The 19,149-nt window shown below is 40.5% G+C and overlaps 2 protein-coding genes and 1 long non-coding RNA gene across 3 annotated transcripts in view; 1 reads left to right on the top strand and 2 right to left on the bottom strand.

Annotated features, from left to right (window-relative positions):
- LOC127510036 (uncharacterized) overlaps positions 1-19,149 on the bottom strand; it is a 109,814-nt gene that overhangs the window by 33,176 nt on the left and 57,489 nt on the right. The window lies entirely within an intron of this gene.
- On the top strand, positions 3,047-6,121 carry LOC127510094 (uncharacterized). Its single transcript, XR_007929478.1, has 3 exons — positions 3,047-3,242; positions 3,837-3,936; positions 5,977-6,121. It is a non-coding gene; the product is annotated as an uncharacterized LOC127510094 (long non-coding RNA).
- LOC127509972 (interferon-induced very large GTPase 1-like) lies at positions 6,069-18,544 on the bottom strand. The gene is made up of 2 exons (XM_051889408.1): positions 18,486-18,544; positions 6,069-10,369 (listed from the first exon to the last, which is right to left on the bottom strand). The coding sequence occupies exons 1-2, from the start codon at positions 18,504-18,506 to the stop codon at positions 9,332-9,334; spliced, it is 1,059 nt and encodes a 352-aa protein (XP_051745368.1). The 5' UTR covers positions 18,507-18,544; the 3' UTR covers positions 6,069-9,331.

Genomic DNA, 19,149 nt, shown 5'->3' with positions numbered 1-19,149 from the left:
CGAAAAGAAATTAAGGTTTTTGATGAAAACTTTCCAGGATTTTTCTCCTTATAGTGGACTTCAATGGCCTCCAAACGGTTGAAGGTCAAAATTACAGTTTCAATGCCGCTTCAAAGGGCTTTAAACAATACCAGATGAGGAATAAGGGTCTAACGATTGGTCATTTTCGAAAAAAAAAAAAAGTAAATGTATATGCTTTATATAAACAAATGATCACCTTCCAAGTGGTTCCGCCAAAACCGTACTTTTGTATTCTTCAGAAAGCTTACACTAAATGTCCTATGCCTTCCCTATTCTACTTACGGAAAAAAACGAAACTGGCGAAATAGAAGTCATTTCTAAAATAGAATATTCACGTGTCGCCGTCACGGCTGGTTAGGACAAAAACTCTGATTAACATGGAAAAGATACCTTTTATCGCATGTCGCGGCGTTGCGACGCATCTGGTTAGGACACGGTGTTAGTCGACTATTAGGGGGCAGCCCTAAATTGGAGTCAATGTTTTATTTCAAATCCTGACTCAAGTCAAGAATGTTCTTTTTGTTCTGAAAGAGAGACTGTTTTTCATTGTTTTATTTGTTGTTTTAGGATAAAGCCTTTGTTTGAAATTTTGAAAAAGCTTTTCGATGGTTTAAATGAAGTGATTTCTGTACAGATTTTCATTTTTGATTTTAAAAGATGACGGTAAATGTCAGTTGTTCAATTTTTTTTGTTGGGACAAGCAAAAATGGATATATACATTAGTAGAAAAAAATCAGATATAACAAAGAAATGATAGTGGTGTGGTAAGGGTGTTTACAGCAGTGGTAAAATCCAGAATTGTAGTAATGTAATCGTTTTTTATAAGATAAATAATAATCTAATGAATTTTGAATCTATATGGTGTTATAGAGAAGTGTTACGTGTGGTGCTGCAGGGATGAGGCAATACACGGTAATCCACAAAGTAAGGGTCTTTAATGAACGTAGGAGCAGAAACACAACACTAACACGCGGAAAGCTAACAATAAGAACGGACCGGGAGTGAAGGGAGTGAGTCCATTATATAGGGAGTGCTGAAGAGGAAGTCCAGGTGCAGGTGATGAGTGCTGATGGGGAGATGACGAGGGAAGTGAGTGCAGGTGTGGAGACAAGAGGATCATGGGAAATGGAGTCCGGGAGACAAGGGAACTGTGACAGTACCTCCCCCTCCCGGTAGGCGCGACCTCGCGCCGTAGAAGGGGTGGGCGCCCTGGAGAACTCATGCAGGTGCAGGGAGAGGAGCGGACTGGAACGGAGGTCTCCAGGGCGGATCCATGAACCATGGTGGGTCAGGAGCCTTGGCAGGCCATGGAGGGTCAGGAGCCCTGGCAGGCCATGGCGGGTCAGGAGCCTTGGCAGGCCATGGCGGGTCAGGAGCCTTGGCAGGCCATGGCGGGTCAGGAGCCTTGGCAGGCCATGGCGGGTCCGGAGCCAGGGATGGCCACGGCGGGTCCGGAGCCTTGGATGGCCATGGAGGGTCAGGAGCCTTGGACGGCCATGGCGGGTCAGGGGCCGTGGTCGGCCATGGCAGGTCTCCGAGCCCATCCCCATCTTTCCCACCCACGGATACCCTTCCCCCCCCCGAAAAATATTTTGGGAGACTTAGGGGTTCAAAGGGCTCGTGGGCTACTGGAGTGGGTTCAGCGGCGGTTGGGGTGGGCTCAGCGGCGGTGGCAGGAGCCGGAGCGGGCTCGGTGGCGGCGGCAGGAGCCGGAGCGGCTGGCTCGGCGGTGGCGGCTGGAGCGGCTGGAGCGGCTGGCTCGGCGGCGGCGGCAGGAGCGGCTGGCTCGGCGGCAGCGGCAGGAGCGGCTGGCTCTGTCCAAAAGTCTATTAACCAGACAGCATCCCTTGGCAGTTCGGCGAAGGCTGGAGTGGGCTCGGCGAGGGCACGAGGACAATGAAGATACCCATTCTAACTCGTAGATTACCAGTCAGTTAAAGGTCCGTTCTTCTGTTACGTGTGGTGCTGCAGGGATGAGGCAATACACGGTAATCCACAAAGTAAGGGTCTTTAATGAACGTAGGAGCAGAAACACTAACACACGGAAAGCTAACAATAAGAACGGACCGGGAGTGAAGGGAGTGAGTCCATAATATAGGGAGTGCTGAAGAGGAAGTCCAGGTGCAGGTGATGAGTGCTGATGGGGAGATGACGAGGGAAGTGAGTGCAGGTGTGGAGACAAGAGGATCATGGGAAATGGAGTCCGGGAGACAAGGGAACTGTGACAAGAAGCCTTGTGTTCATTTTTGAACGGAGAGTTTATTTTTGCACTAAGTTTGTGAATAACTGTTAACGAGTTGTTTGTGGATAATTGTTAATGTTTGTTAATTTTACTGTAATAAAAGTCTTAAAAAAATGGTCAAAAGTCTCTTTCTCTCTCTCTCTCTCTCTCTCTCTCTCTCTCTCTCTCAGGTAACATTCTCCATACATGCCAGGTACAAACTGTTTTATCATCTTGTACATCTAATTTGTTACCATTTCAAATGTAACCGTAACCAAATGCTGTTATTAAACCATTTCAATTAGAAATGTGTTAACTATAATTTTGATTCAACATTAATATTGAAGTGCTACCTATTGCAATACAATATAGTCACACCAAAGCAATGCTCTCCCACATATTTTGCTATTGTAACTGCGCTTATTTCCATCATTGGTATAAGTAGCAGTAGAAGGTAATAGACAAAAAATGGATGGTTTTACACCATCATGCTGATAACATTTCTTTAGTCATTCGGCAACCCTGAAGCCTGAACCACTGTAGGTGAACCACCTTTACAACAGACACACACATTCATCATGAACTAGAAACTACAGACACTTTATACTCAAAGTGCACTGACAAGCCCAAAATATTTCATAAAAGCTGTAAATTAAACCGAAAAGTTTTTTACACATTAATTAAATAAATAAAAAAGAATGACTTCATAGCTTCTTTCATTTTGTAATGTCATTCCTCATCCTCTATAGAAGATGTTACTGTTTGTGTGTTCATAAGTTTCCTCCTGAGTGGGAGGAGCTTAACTGGAATAGAAAGTGAAAGTTTGAATCTGACCTGCTTGTGAAAGACAATCGCATCTCAGCACAGAAGGAAGTCATCAAATTAATTTCAAAATTTGAAAGAAACATTTAAACAATGTCTTTTGTACATGAACCTAATGAAAAAAAAAACTCCTCACCAATAAGATAACTTGAAGGAAGAGCTTTGAGGAACAGAGAACGTGAGTATGCATGCTACGCATTTAAAAACTGAAAGAGTTTCTAACAATAAAATATATGAAGGATGGCTGCCATACACGCACACTTCCAGTCTCACACTGGAACTTGTTTCTCTAAATATGTTAAATAATATTTTAATGTTTCTGGTCTGCAGGCCTGAGGTCAGTCACAGAGATTAAATCTGTAAAGAGGCCAAGAATGTATGAAAAATGCAAAACTAATATTAATTATAAAAATGATGATGTAGTATAAACATGGCAAGGCATTAGATCTCACAATAACAGCTATCAGGAAGTACTCTATAGTTTTGTTTTTAAACTCAGATTAATGTTTATTATAATATTACCATTCATCATTTACTTTATTTCTATACATAGGGAAAAACAAACCAATCTCTCTGCAGCGATATTTATATCAGAATATTATTAAATAATGTCAGCAGTGGATTAAATGGCATCATTTCTCAAGACAGTAAATCGAAGACACTTGGTGCAAAGTTAACTTTATTCTTTTATATCAACAGGTTTTAATATGCATGAGTTCACATACAGTAACTAACTTCACTAATCTGTTTCTGCTCTGTGTTTTGTCTTTAGTATGGATTCAGTAGGAGTGAATGTGATTGAAACAGCAGCTATTGGAGACCTTTCCAGCTCGGCATGCTGTATGACTGCAGAAAGGACGAGTTAATACCAGGTACTGCAATTTATAAAAAAAAAACAAGTGCATAATCCAATAAAAAACATTCAATCTAATAACTAATGACAACATTAATATTTCTCCAATCCATCAATATTTCTCCAAATGTGCATGCTTTTAAGCATATTAAAAAATTACGGTCAATATAAGATTTTAAGAGTAAAACAGAGGTCAAAATGTGAAGCTTGAGTCTTAGATTTTTTTAATGATGTATAGTATGTCAACTGCACATTAATATTTAGGCTATATAATATAACAAATATAGTAGCCTATATGAAATGCCATAGAGGTAGGAATGTTCAGGCACTTTGCATCACAGAAATACATTATATTTTAAAGTATATTAAAATAGAAAACCATTATTTGGTTATAGACTTGAGACTTCTTTTAAAAACATTAGTAATGCGTCCAATCTTTTGACTGGTACTATAATTTAACATAGGCCTATACAAAATTTTCAATTTAATAATACAATAATACGTGCATGCATGAGATCACAAAAATCATGTTTTTTTGTCAAGAGTGGACATTAATCCTGTTATCAGCATGATTACAGAGGGTTTTTTCACATAGCCTACCTGACTGAAAGGGCTCATTATGAGGGTCATTATGCAGGTCATTATGCGGGTCTTCGTCTTCTCAGGTGTGAATCACAGCATTATTCATGAAGATTCACGCCTCCACGCATACTGTGTTTCTTGACAAAAAGTGTCTTACAAAATTTAAATCAATATATCGTTTTATATGAACGAGTAAGCAGGATAATTTTTACATAATTTTGAAGCAAAAACTCTAGTCTACAACCTCCAATACCCAGAAGTCTTGTGAACACATATATAATATTAGTTTGGTGGCCTTATTTCAGTGACTTAAGTTTTTTTGTGTTTTCAATAACCACGCATAAACGTTATTACTTCAAAAATACAAACATGTATATACATGTTGCTCACATATTATGGTAGCCTAGTTTGTGCTGAATACAGTGTAATGACACTTTTGTCATTCATATGTTTATAAACAACTGAAAAAAAAAATTCACTGAGGAGAGAGGGCTGGTACAGTATGAGAGAGAGAGAGAGACGGGTTTGAATCAGATGTGCAGTCTGTTTTAAAAATTAATTTTAAGGGTTTTAAGGCCGTTTTTAACACCTGCACAAAGATTGGTGCTAAACCAAAAAATTACTGTAAAAACGATGATTTCAACAGCAGTTCAAATAATACAAGTTTTGACAAAATCAAGTTTTATTTAAAATATGTAAAAAGAAAAAAAAAATATATTAAACAACACTTCAACCACATTCATTTTAAGAAAATGGCTGAGTAAAAATTTTTGACACATTAATTTAAAATACATTTATATGTAATTTTCTAGATACCTTATTTAAAAAATCTTTGGAAAGCACATTAGCTTCTTATCAATCCACCTGTTAACATTTACAACGCTGTGTGAAAATATGGATCAATCTTCGCATTGGTCCTAGTATGGGTAGCTGCAGCTTAGTAATGGGCGTGCCGAATGTTTTCTCATTGGTGAAAGGACCTTTGGTGTTGGCCAATCAGCAGTAACCATACATTTACGTAATTTCCTGGCGCCGATAAGACGTCGTGTGTGATTCGTCATAGATATTTATATGTTTTTCTATGTGATTGATGCTTTATATATTATATAAAGACACTGCTGAACAATAACCAATATCTAATATTTTTTTGCTATATTTTATGACAATTTTATGATTGGTTTATGTACTACAAACACTTGTGCATTAAGTCTTCGTGGATTTTATACAAAGTAAAAAAAAAAAAAAAAGATCACAGAATAAGGCAGAAAATACAGTACCTATCAAAAGTTTGGAAACATTACAATTGTAATTGTACAACTGAAATATGTCTCTTCTGCTCAAAGAGGCTGGATTTATTTAATCAAAAATGCAGTAAAAACAGTAATATTGTGAAATAGTATTACAATTTAAAATAGCTGTTTATTATGTGAATATACTGTAAAATGTACAATATATGTGGTCAAATCTGAATTTTCAGCATCATTACCCCAGTCCCTGAGATGGCTCCTATCTGACAGGTGACAGCAGAGCTGGCTCTGCTAAGTGAAAGACACGGGCTCACCATGGGGAGTTGACCGTAGACAAATACACACATGGGACCACTCACGTGGAGGGGTCACGGCATATGGCACCCAGCCAAATGTCAGCGTCAGTGACAGAGGTTTGGCCTGGCATCAGACACTCCGCAATGTCCGAGCCGAAGGGGGAGGCGGAAGAACTCGACAGGGTTCACCAAGCGGGGAACTCGACTGGAGTAAAAGGATGCACGTATCCGGCCCAGGGGGCGGGAGTGGCATTGCAAGCCGACACTAGAACGGGCTCTTCGCGTCTACCGGCTGGTGGAAGCGAGTACACGGGAAGATACCGGTTCTACATGAAGGCTATAGAATCTAGCGAACGTGTTAGGTGTTGCCCAGCCCGCAGCTCTACAGATATCTGTCAGCAAGGCGGCGTGCGGCAGCGCCCAGGAAGAGGCCACTCCTCTGGTGGAGTGGGCTCTCAACCTGAGCGGGCAAGGCACGCCCTGGGATTCATACGCCAGGGCGATGGCATCCACTATCCAGTGGGCCATCCTCTGCTTGGAGACTGCCTTTCCCTTTTGCTGGCCTCCGTAATAGACAAAGAGCTGATCTGAGGTGCTGAAGCTTCGCGTTCCACCCTCTTGAGCAAGGCCAATGCAGCCAGGAGGACGGTCTTAAGGGACAGTACTTTTAACTCAGCTGATTGCAAAGGCTCGAAGGGACGACCCCGGAGAGATGTAAGAACCAGGGTCAGATCCCAAGAGGGTACAGAGGGAGGCCGGGGAGGATTCAGTCTCCTTGCCCCCCTCAGGAACCTGACAATCAGATCATGTTTCCCTAGCGATTTACCATCAACTGCATAGTGATGTGCGGTGACAGCGGCAACATGCACCTTGAGGGTGGAGGGAGACAGCCTTCGCTCCAGGCCCTCTTGCAGAAAGGAAAGCACGGATCTGACCGAACATGATCGGGGGTCCTCTCGGTGAGAAGAGCACCATTCGACGAACAGGTTCCACTTCATAGAAGTTCCTCGTAGAAGTGGTAGTGTCTGCAACCGCTTGCGGGAGATCACTCAGAACCTTCGCATCCCGTCCAGGGACCACACATGGAGTTTCCGCAGGTCGGGATGCGGGTGCCAGAGGGTGCCCTGTCTCTGAGTCAGGAGGTCCTTCCTCAGAGGAATTCCTTGTCCTCCCTGACTTTGCACAGGAGCTGTGCGAGAAGGCTCACTGGGGGAAACGCATACTTGCGTAGGCCCCGGGGCCAGCTGAGTGCCAGAGCATCCGTGCCGAGCGTGCTGCCGGTCAGGGAATAGAACCACTGGCAGTGGGCAGTCTCCGGGGAGGCGAACAGATCTATCTGTGCCTCGCCGAAGCATGCCAGATCAGCTGGACCACCTGGGGATGGAGTCTCCATTAGCCTGGAAGTGGAGGCTGCCGTGAGAGCTCGTCAGCTGCACGGTTGAGCACGCCTGGGACATGAATGGCACGAAGCGACCTCAGATGCTTCTGACTCCATAACAAGAGATGGCGGGCGACTTGCGACATGCGGCGGGAGCGTAGACCACCCTGATGGTTGATGTACGCAATGGCCACAGTGCTGTCGGAGCGGACCAGTACGTGCTTGTCTATCAACAGCTCCTGGAAGCGGCCCAGTGCAAGACGTACTGCTAGCAACTGGAGGCAATTGATATGCCACTGCAGCTGAGGCCCCGTCCACAGACCCGACACTGCATGCCCGTTGTACGTGGCCCCCCACCCCATGGCAGAGGCATCTGTGTGGATCACAGCATGCCTGGACACTTGTTCGAGGGGAACTCCAGCCCGCAGGAACAAAGGGTCTGACCACTTGGTGAGGGTGCGACGGCAGTCCGGTGTCACGGGGACACGGAACGTACCGCGCTGCCACGCCCATCTCGGGACCCGGCCGCAAAGCCAGTGTTGAAGCGGCCTCATATGAAGCAATCCGAGCGGCGTGACTGCGGCTGCGGATGCCATATGGCCCAGGAGCCTCTGAAAGAGTTTCAGTGGGGCCGCTGTCCTGCGCTTGAGAGTACTCAGGCAGTTCAACACTGACTTGACGCGCTCCTCGGCTCCTCGGTGATCCAGGCTTCCAGACACCGAGCCAGCGGGACCAAAGGCACCACAGATGCACTGGGGGTGGGGCGGCGAAGCAGAGTGCTGGGACCCGACTCGGACGGCATAGCGTCCCGAAGTGGGGTCAGACTCTGCGAGGTGACAGTGTGAATGGGAGACGGCTGGGGGGCGGCCTCGACCATCACACTGGGACCTGCTGGCGAAGTGAGAGGGGGCTATGAGTGGCAAGGCGGGGCCTCGCACACTGACAGCTGCGCCCTCTTGTGACCTAGAGGATTGGGAAACTGCTCTTTTTGTGATAAAGTGGGTACCGCTGAACTCCGGAGAGCCAGCGGTGGGACAGGCGGATACACAAATTCCCCCCGGCCCTCCTCTGGGGGTGGGAGAGATGATGGAGTCGTCTCCCGAAGAGCAGAGACCTTCCCCTCCAGGTCGCCCGTCTCAGGGTCGCATCTTCCTCGACCTCTTGCCACCTGGCTTGGCCTGAGTGGGCTGGGCGCTGCGTCAGCGACCGGCTCCCTGCTGTTTGGCGGGTGTTGGCTGCTGCTTCGCCGACTTAGCAGGGGCGGAGGACGACGCAGGCGGGCACCCTCGGCGACGAGCGGGCTGAAGCTGTGCGGCCGGCGGCGGGGTGGAGGCAGCAGCAGACCGCCGGTGCAGGACATGTTTGATAGCCTCAGCCTGCTTCTGGGCGGCAGAGAACTGCTGTGCGAAGCTCGCTACCGCGTCGCCGAAAAGGCCAACCTGTGATACGGGGGAGTCCAGAAACCGATACTTGTCAGTATCCCTCATATCAGCCAGGGTCAGCCATAAGTGGCGCTGCTGGACCACAAGCGTGGCCATCGCTTGACCAACAGAACGTGCCGTCACCTTAGTCCGTGGCAGCACGCAGCTCCCCAAGCAGCTGCTGGTCAAGACCTCCCTGGGGCATTTCCATTAACGCTTTTGCTTGATAGACTTGCAAAAGGGCCATGGCCGAGGCAGCCTGTCCACAGGCTCTGTAAGCTTTCTCCGTCAGTCCTGACAAGAATTTACAGGCCCGGGATGGGAGACGCGGCTCACCGAGCCAGCCGGCGGCCGTTGGACACAACTGCATCGCAACGGATCGTTCAACCGGGGGAATCCGCGTGTATCCCCTAGCCTCTCCACCAAGGCGGACGAGGGGCCGGGTCTCGCACGAACTCTATAGGCCGTCCGACAAGACCTGGTCACCTCGTCATGCATCTCCGGGAAGAAAGGCATCGGGGGGGGTAAAAAGGCAGATGAGTGGCTTTCTGTTCCTGTACAGGTTTTGGATTGTTGCTGCACTCCTGTCACTCCTCAGAAGTTGTGGCAGAAGAACAACATTAACTGAGCTCATTTCAGTGAGGATCTCCAGCTGTTTCTCATGGTCTCCTGCATCACCGTGTAGATTACAGAACGCAACACAGTCAGTTAATTTATCATCATATGATCCAGAGGGGCAGAACCAGGCGATCTCCACCATTCCATCCATCAGGACTCTGGTTCTGCTGCTGCCTGGGCAGTTCCTGTGGAAGAATGTGTGTTGTTTCTCATTGATCAGACTGTTTATCAGCTGAGACTTGGATGAAGACACAGAGCCAAACCTGAAGAAAAACACCATTGGAGTTTCTGCCTTGTAGATCAGCTGGGTTTGACTGATGGTTTCATTGTTGGTGTTTCTGATCTTCCAGCTCTTGTTGATTTGTCTGAATGTCCAGAGAGGAAACTCAATCTGTCGTGTGAATGGATCAGGAACAAGCAGAGGCAGAGCGTACTGACACTGGGACAGTTTAGTCACCATCAGCTGCTTCAGGAAACCATCAGCACAATGAAACAAAGCCATCTGAACATCCATCGGGTGGATTCTCTCAGATTTACTTGTTCCTTCATTAGACACTGACCTTAAATTGAAAAAAAAGTCATCACAATCCAACTCTTGCTTAAATGTATCATTACCGCCTTGTTCAGTGTGACCTTCCTCATTGGTCTTATTAGATTTAATGTATCTTGCTCTGTAGTTCATCATCAGTAGTTTTTGTATGAACGTCTGAATCAGCTCCTCTTCAGCAAAAGAGTCATGGAACTGTAATGAATGTGCAGATGTTACCCGAAGAACATCTGTAGCTCTCAGTTTGTGATGTCTGCCTTCAAGATGAAGTCTGTGAAATAGATTCATTGTTTTAGTTGACACTTCCTGTTGTAGTTGTTGATCTGTACTGACTTCTGATGTTCCACAGTGCTTGTTTTCTGCCTGTTGAAAAAATAAACATTTCAATTTTGGGTAACACTTTATAATAACTGAACACTATGAAGCATTAGTTAAGCATTAGTAAACAGTCAATTCATCATTTATAAAGCATTAATAGACATTAATAAGCAGTTTATAAATACACCTATAAATGCTTTGTTCTTTATTTATAGGCATATCTATAATGTGTTTAATAATTGTATTTTCATACTTTATTAATGATCAATTTATAATTTCTAAATGAAGTATTACATTATTTACAAACCAGTTATTTAGGAGTTGTCAGTGGTTCATAAGATCATTTATAAAGTGTAAGTAAATGATTAATAAACTATTTAAACATACATTTATACATCTTATTACTCAGTGTGTTAATAAATGCTTTATTAATACATATTCCTGCTGTAATTCATGATTAATTCAGGTAGTTATAAAACATTTAGTAGTTGTCAGTTAACTATTGTTGTGAGCTTATCTAAAGTGAGGACTATTCATGCCTCATAAAGCTTTACAAAGAGATTTAAAGGCTCAGTGATCTTCTGTGCTGCTGTTCTCTAATATTTTAAAGTTAGTACTGAGGTAGTTTTGACACTGTGAAATATTTTATTACATTATTAATGTTTTATAAAAACATTATTTGTTGTATTTTGGCACTCCTGTAATCTAGTGTTGGCACTGGTAAAATTTTATTCAGCAAATTTATTTACAGAAATGTATTTTTATATCAGATTGCAAAAGCTTAGTTTCATTTTACTACACAGTTATGTTTTCTGGAGGAGTACAGGGATTTTTACTTTCTGTGAAATTGCAGAGGTTTACTTTTAATTTTATATCAAGTTACCCATCGTAAAGTTTAATTTTTTTCCTTGAAATAAATATTTCTATGTTCTGTATCCTTTAAATCTCCTTTATACAAGCTTTACGAGGCATGAATAGTCCTCACTTTAGATGAGCTCACAAAAATAGTTAACTGACAACTACTAAATGTTTTATAACTACCCGAATTAATCATGAATTACAGTAGGAATATGTATTAATAAAGCATTTGTTAACACACTGAGTAACTATTACTATATGTCTAAATAATAAGATGCATAAATGTACATTTAAATTGTTTATTAATCATTTACTTACACTTTATAAATCTTATGAACCACTGACAACTCCTAAATAACTGGTTTGTAAATAATGTAATACTTAATTTAGAAATTATAAATTGATCATTAATAAAGTATGAAAATACATTTATTAAACACATTATGCTTATAAATCAAGAACAAAGCATTTATAGGTGTATTTATAAACTGCTTACTAATGTCTATTAATGCTTTATAAATGATGAACTAACTATTTACTAATGCTTAACTAATGCTTCATGGCGTGAGTTATTCTAAAGTGTTACCCAATTTTGTTTTGTTCTTAAATTATATCACTCTAGTCTGAATTTTACATTTTACTGTTGGTAGCATTTAGTGGATTTCTCTTTTAACCTGTTAACTGTCAGTCCCACTTTTTAGCATCCCAGATAACAGAACAATTGCAGAACATTCTGGCAAGTTTCTCTCAAATTATGAACAAACATTCTTCTAGTAACATTAATAGAATGTATGTTCAAAGTTACCTGGTCATTAATAACGTTCTTAAAAAGTTAACATAAACATTATTTATACATTGTTTGAAGAAGGTTTTTTAAATGTCCTCATAATGTTGGGAGAAAACAATCTTAGAACAACATTCTTGGAACATCCTTTAAACATTTAGAATGAAACTAACTTCAAATAAATAAGATTGTGTGTGGGGTTTTAAAAGAACATCCTTGGAACGTGGGAAAGTCACCTGTCCCATAATTATTGTTCCTAGCTTTTTTCTTAAATTTATGTGAAGGTTATGCATGTGTTATACTTAAACACTTTCAAAACAAAGTGCATGAAACCACATATTGTCATTAATATTTAATGAATGTTCTCTTAATTTTGGCAGAAAACATTCATTGAACAACATTCTTCAATTGTCCTTTAAATATTAGGGATCACTAACTTTCTAGCTTAAAATGTCTTAAGGATGGATCTTAACAGCAAAATTCCCTGTGTTTCATGAACAGCACTCAGTGTTCATATACACTACAGAGTGTTAAAATAACACTGAAACAGTGCTGGAGTTAATGAGATTATTAAGTGATAATAGAGCACACCTGATATTAATGAGTAAAATCACTGACGGAAAGAGAAACAAATGTTTGAAGTCACCATTATGGTGATTAGTGTTTCATGTAGTTAGGCTTTTGACCCTAGAGTGTTTTTCCTCTGGCTGCTTTAACAGTGTGTTCAGAAACCACTTTTGCTGCTTGAGAGGGAGTTGAGACAGAATAATATTTGGTGATGTTGGCTGTTTTAATGATGATATCATCATGAAGTGGCCTGATTCACTAATCACATCTGGGGCAATTTCACAAAACATCTTAAAGCTAAAAGTAGCTCTTAATGTGCCGATTTAGGAGAAGCTCTTAAAAATAATTGGCATGTCAGTCCTAAATTTAAGACTCCTACAGTTTTGCTCTAAGAATATTTGACAATGCATTTTAGTGTTAAAACTAGCTCCTAAATCTGTGAAAAGTTAGGAGTAGTCAAGAGCAATCTTAGAGGATTAGTTTACTTTAAAATGAAAATTACCCCAAGCTTTATTCACCCTCAAGCCATCCTAGGTGTATATGAATTACAATCAGAGTTATATTAATATAACAGGACCAACGAGTATTAAAGGGGGGGTATCACACACAGTTTCTGCCAATCTCATGTTAATCTTGAGTACATATAGAGTAACAATGCATCCTTCATATCTCCGAAAAGTCTTTTGTTTTGTCATATTTATAAAAGATAGACTCGCTAAACCGAGTCTTTCTGGAAAAAGCCAAGATCCTGGAGGCGTATCTGCCGTCAGTGCTGTGGGCAGAGCTAAAGACCGCGCACAGCTTCTGCGATGTCTGCTAGCTGTGACATCATTAGAAATACAAAGGGAACAAATGCATTCGTGTTGTATACATTTTATGCACTTGCGCACCGATTGCCAACAAAACACAGACATCTGATGCAGTTTTAATTACCACCCGCGATCTGCAAATCCAGCGCCGAACTGGGACTTGTTTACAAAGCATTCGTCACTGAAATCCCGGGAACAAATAAAACATACGTGCACAACTCTGTTGCTGCCCCGGAAAAACAAACTTCATCCACTGTTCCCTTAACGCTGGGTTCTTTGGGAAGCTGAAAAAGGTAATCTTTCCCTCACAACCAAAAACACGCTCTTTTGGTGACAGGAGCTGCGTCTCATTTCGGAGGCTTCGTCCTTCGGAGATCGCATTTGAAGGCTGAATACTTCATCAAGGATGTCATATTTAAGAAAAGTAACTGTAATAAAATTGATATTCATTGTGAGGTGTAAAATACTGTAATTTCTTTCTTACGTTGCAATCTAATGGTTATTTTTCTTAAATGAGACAGAAACGCGTTGATGGGCATGCTCTTGCTCTCGCTCTGGGTGATGTGTGTGTGCGCACGCTTATCAGGGAGAAGTGTCTATACAAGGAATTCCGCTATCTTTTGACGCCATACAGGACACACTCGAAGAAAACCCTCCGAAACCTGTACCGACACCGGAAGTAGTCATTTGGCACAGAAATACTCCATCATATGTCCAACTCGTGTTTTGAAGCTTTGGCCATGTTTAGCATGAGAATCCAACTCTTCAACAGTGTAAATAAGTCAGAATGCATAAAATAGCATTACACCCCCCCCCCCCTTTAAGCTAAAGAAAGTGCGTCCAACAAAATGTACTCCACATGGCTCCGGGGGTTAATAAAGGCCTTCTAAAGTGAAGCGATGCATTTGTGTAAGAAAAATATCCATATTTAACAAGTTATAAAGTAAAATATCTCTTTCAGACCACCTTCTGTATTCAACTTAGGAAGAAAGTGTAATGCCTCTTGCAGTACAACTTAAGGAAAAAGCTTAACTGACATAAGTGTTTGTAAGTTGAATACGGAAGGCAGTATAGTGAAAGCTAGATATTTTACTTGTTAAATATGGATATTTTTCTTACACAAATGCATCGCTTTACTTCAGAAGGCCTTTATTAGGCCTTCATTTTTAAGTGAACTAATCCTTTAAGTCACTAAGACCAAATTACAAACAATCCTAAAATGGCTGTTTCTGGCAATCCGCCTCAGCAGTCTGCCCAAAGACATCATACGCCGTTAAGACATAATGGATAAATATTTAGATTTATGGATTTTAATCTGCAATGACATAACATAAAGGTTCATTTATTTTAAAGCAAAATGTATTGAATGATGGAGAATAAAACAGACCCGAGTTCATGGACCTTTCCCGATCCTCTACCCCTCCCCCCCTTCCTACTTAGCTTCCTGTCTACTCACTGTCCTATCATATTGAAAAGGCAAAAACGCCAAATTTCAAATTGAAAATAAATAAAAAATAAAATAATGTCCGATTACCTGTGGCAGTTGTTTTCACAAGTTCCCACTTACAAGTGATCAAATAGAGTAAAAGAATAAAATAAGAATATTTGGCATGCTCTCTGAGGGGATTTATGGCTCAGAGCTCAGAATTTAGCACAAACCTAGAGTACTCCCCCTGATCCTGGGAATAGGAACCAGCCTAGAGTGAGGAGTTGGTGTGGTGGTTCTTTGAGCAGATAAACAGTTTTGCTTTTGATTAGTTTAACTGTTAAAGTAATAAATTAGAAGTGGACATTATATCTATTAAGCCTTTCGGTAGCCTTCAGTAAAGAAAATTTTTTTTGGCATCATAAAATAGTCCCCAAACAGTAAATATCAAACAAAAATATATTTAATTTTAAGTGTTTTTTTTTTTTTTTTTTATCACTGTTTATCACAAGCATAAGAGATGAACCAGTCAAAAGTTCTTTGCAAGCGAATGTAAGGTTTCTCGGGTGAACGCTACACAAAACTTTTCTGAGAGAACGCAAAAGCATTGAAATATTTTTTCCCCCATCTCATATTCCTTCTATCACCATGTCACCATGTAGTGGCTCTGTAGAGTACTAGTAATCCAGATTTAGTAATCTGAAAAAGTGTGTATCTGGATCTGGGTGATCCAATACAATTTTACTTTGAGAGAAAAAAAAAAGGCACAAAAGTAAGATGGATTACCTGATCCTGGACAGCAAAACATGGGATTTCCAAATCCAGATCATTCTGATCCAGATTACACTTTTTGAACAACAACTGGCCACAGGGGTGTTAATTTAACAAGCAATGTTATAGATCAAGGGCATGTCCCTACCAATATCCAGAGACTACTGAATTGTCCCTAATCTATTATGACTGTCAAGATTAAAGTCAAATGTAAAAATAAATGAAAAGTTTTGATTACAGCATTACATTTAGATCTGCTCACATTGTATCAAAGATTTTGTTTTAGATGTTTTTTGCAGCATTAAAACCAGTAACAGACCAATCAGAGGCATTTAAATTAGTCACTGGTTCAGAAGAAATCTGCTGTGCTCACTTTTTGCACGCAGTTCTGCACTCTTGTGAATGCTCTCATTAACAAGATATACTGTAAGTAAGAGATTCATTGTGCAGTGTAGACAGCTTCATTTATCATAAAGGGAGTTTTTGCGAGAATGACTGAAGGCACTGACCGTGTCAGTGACGGGGAGCATTCTTTGCTCACTATCTGAATGTAATTTATTCCCAATTTGAATAATCATTTTGTTTTTTATGCTACTAAGTGAACCAATGTGAAGTCTTGAATTATTTACTAATGTGTAAAACAGCAATAAAATAATTCATAAATGGTTCTCAGCTTGTTTTGTCTTTGTAGAATATGACATGCGAATGACTGGATGAGAACTGAACTGAGCTGGATGATGACATCTAGCTTTATAGTTGAACTCATTTCATATTTGATTTTCTTTACACAGATATTGAAGAGTATGGAATAAATTCTGAACTGACCTCAGCTGAACAATGATACTATTGTCTTTTTAGAGCTGCTTTACAGCAGAATTGAACTCTGTTTGCATCACTGAATCATTATTTTACTGTTTATCCCTGTAAAGCTGCTTTGAAATAATCTGAATTGTAGTGCTATAGAAATAAAGGTGACTTGACAACTGTTATGGTTGCTCTGACCCAGACAGTTATGATTCTGCTTGGTTCTGTGTAAATGAAAAGTGGCATCAGAGCAACCTTTAACTTTGTTTTTGTCATGAGAGAGCATTTTCATAATTTATATTTTTATCATTTATACACTTTATGTATTTAAAATTAATATCTGACCACAAGTGATGCAACGTATTCCAATCAAAACTATATAAACCAGAATATTTTTCCTCCAAAATAATTGGTGAACATTCTATGTGGATAAATATTTATTCATTCATTATTCATTATTGTACCATAATTGTCACGCTCCTCTATTAAGTGTCGGTGTGAAGATAATCTAAATGCAAATATGTCACTGATATCTGTTTGTCGGAGAGAGAGCTTGGACATGAGCTAAAGCAGTGGTTCACAAAATGTGGGGCAACTTCCCTGATTGTCAAATCTCCTCTTCCTGCATTCAAAACATGCTGCGGCAGCGATATGCGCAAGAACCAAAGACCAATTTCTTTTCCTTCTCCTTTTCCTTATGGTGAATGTCCACTACAGCGCAGTTAAATTTTTTATCCAAAACTATGACGAAAAATGTTCGTTGACAACGTTTTTTTCCATGACTATTTTCCATACTATGCAATATCATTGATGAAAAAGATGAGACTGAAATGTGGCTACAAAACTAAAAACTTGACCAAATCACTCTATGTTTTTGTTGAATAACAGAGGAGACAAAACATTACAGACTGTTTTTTACGAGGTTTCATGTTTACGGTTGCCAGATTCCTCCCAAGCTTTTCTGTTAAAAGAACACGTTTTCTACCCGGTGTTTAACTAAATCTTTGCAATATGGCAACCATGCACACGCGCTCTCTCTACACTGAGGAAGAAATTTGTGGATGATCTGAAAACTCAGACAAGTAAGCTGGAGTTCAGCGATCTTCATTTGAGATTTTCTACTTAAATAAAAGTGTCACTCAGTTGGTCTGTGTTCTGTCCCGAGCTACAACTAAATCTGCGATCAAAGTGTAGGCTTATATCCAACAGTGGTTCTCAAACTGGGGTATGCGAACAAAGTTTTACTGTTAATTTAATTCTACTACACCTTAAAATAACATTAAAACACCTCAGGGGTACGACACTCTAAAAAGTTTGAGAACCACTGAACTAAGGAAAAGGGATATGTAGAATTGCACAAGTGCTACTGCTAAGAGTCCATTTTCAATATGCCTGTTACCTTGATTCAAATTTCTCATAAGCTTAATTGAATTGGTCTAAAGAGAAAATTAACACTGGTACAGCGACAAAACTCCGCTTGGTACCGCTAAAAGCGCTACATCGCCTCCCCTTTGGGGTGTATATATCATCACGGGAAATATAATCATCATGTCAATTTTATAACCTTTTGTAAACCCAGCCAGTATAATCACAATAAAAGCATCCAAACTGCAATATTTAAAAACTGCAAAGTGTCAAATGTGTAAAGAATATGATTTACACACTAAATCCAACATAAACTGCACAATCTGCATATTTTTAAATGCTCAAGACAGACATCACTACCTGAACCTCACAGCGATTGGCTGTCACCCTGAGTTTTTCACTTTGATTTTTGATCCACTGTCAATCCCACAATTCACCACGCATCGAAACTCAACTTCTATAGAAATGAATTGAAAATGCTCGCTCCGCTCTGCGCCAGCGGACACACACTGTTAGATTGCACTGATGTAAACAAAAAGACACTCAGATTTAAATGGGGAAAATCCAAGATTTTGAGTGAACAATGTAAACTGAGTCTATTTTCCCATGTTGAAAAAGCAAATGAATAACTTCAGAAGACTAAAAATATAACACACACAAGATGTTGAGCAATTAGCTAATGTGCTTGACAGTTATAATCGCCATCATCATGTCTTTGTTTCATGAATGAAAAAGTAAGAGTAAATGACAGATAGTTTTGAGGTAGTGAAGTCAAACCTGAGTACTGATGTCCTCCATCTCTGTATCATCAATTCAGCTGCATCTGTAAACTTCTCTGTAAACTGTGCTATATATACACAATGTGGAAAATGTTTTGCATTTTTAACCTGTTGTGGCAAAAGTGAAAATAAAAAGTGAAAGAGTTTAAAGGATGTCTTTTGTGGGGAAATCTTTGAGTGGATTTGAGCTGAGGTCACCTTTTTTTTGCATGTACTAAAGATGAGAATGTTTCTTTTCTGCTATTTCTGTCTTAATTTTTTTTTTTTAATTCACAGACTACATGTAATGATTGTTTTAATTATTGATATGAACAGAATGATTGAGATGATATGTAAATCTTGAAAAGTTGGTTGAACTGGAATGAAATGTGGAACTATTTCTTTAGAAAAGTATTTCCTTGTTCATTTTTTTAGGGAAAAAATCACCTGTTTTTTTCTTCCTATTGAGTCAGAAAGCTTCACAAGGTTGCTGAAAATATATAATGGTAGAAACCCAGCTAATTATGTTTTAAAAATGTTCTAGGAACATTTTCCAAACATTCTATTTTGGTTATGGGAATGTCCAGTTTTCTTAATGTTAGTGGATTTTTTTTTTTTTTTTTTTTTGATGGTATGATGTCCCCGAAACATTCTTTCAACTTACTTTTAAGTAACAACTCAAC

Source organism: Ctenopharyngodon idella, chromosome 3, assembly GCF_019924925.1.
Source record: "Ctenopharyngodon idella isolate HZGC_01 chromosome 3, HZGC01, whole genome shotgun sequence".
Classification (NCBI taxonomy): domain Eukaryota; kingdom Metazoa; phylum Chordata; class Actinopteri; order Cypriniformes; family Xenocyprididae; genus Ctenopharyngodon; species Ctenopharyngodon idella.
Note: the sequence above shows the minus strand (reverse complement) of the source record. Positions and strands in the feature narration are given on the sequence as shown.

Excerpts from the sequence above, each read along its gene's own strand:
- LOC127509972 (XM_051889408.1), bottom strand. The coding sequence starts at position 18,506 with ATGGAGGACATCAGTACTCAG. Across the intron at positions 10,370-18,485 it reads TGGAGGACATCAGTACTCAG|GCAGAAAACAAGCACTGTGG; the intron begins GTTTGACTTCAC and ends TTTTTTCAACAG.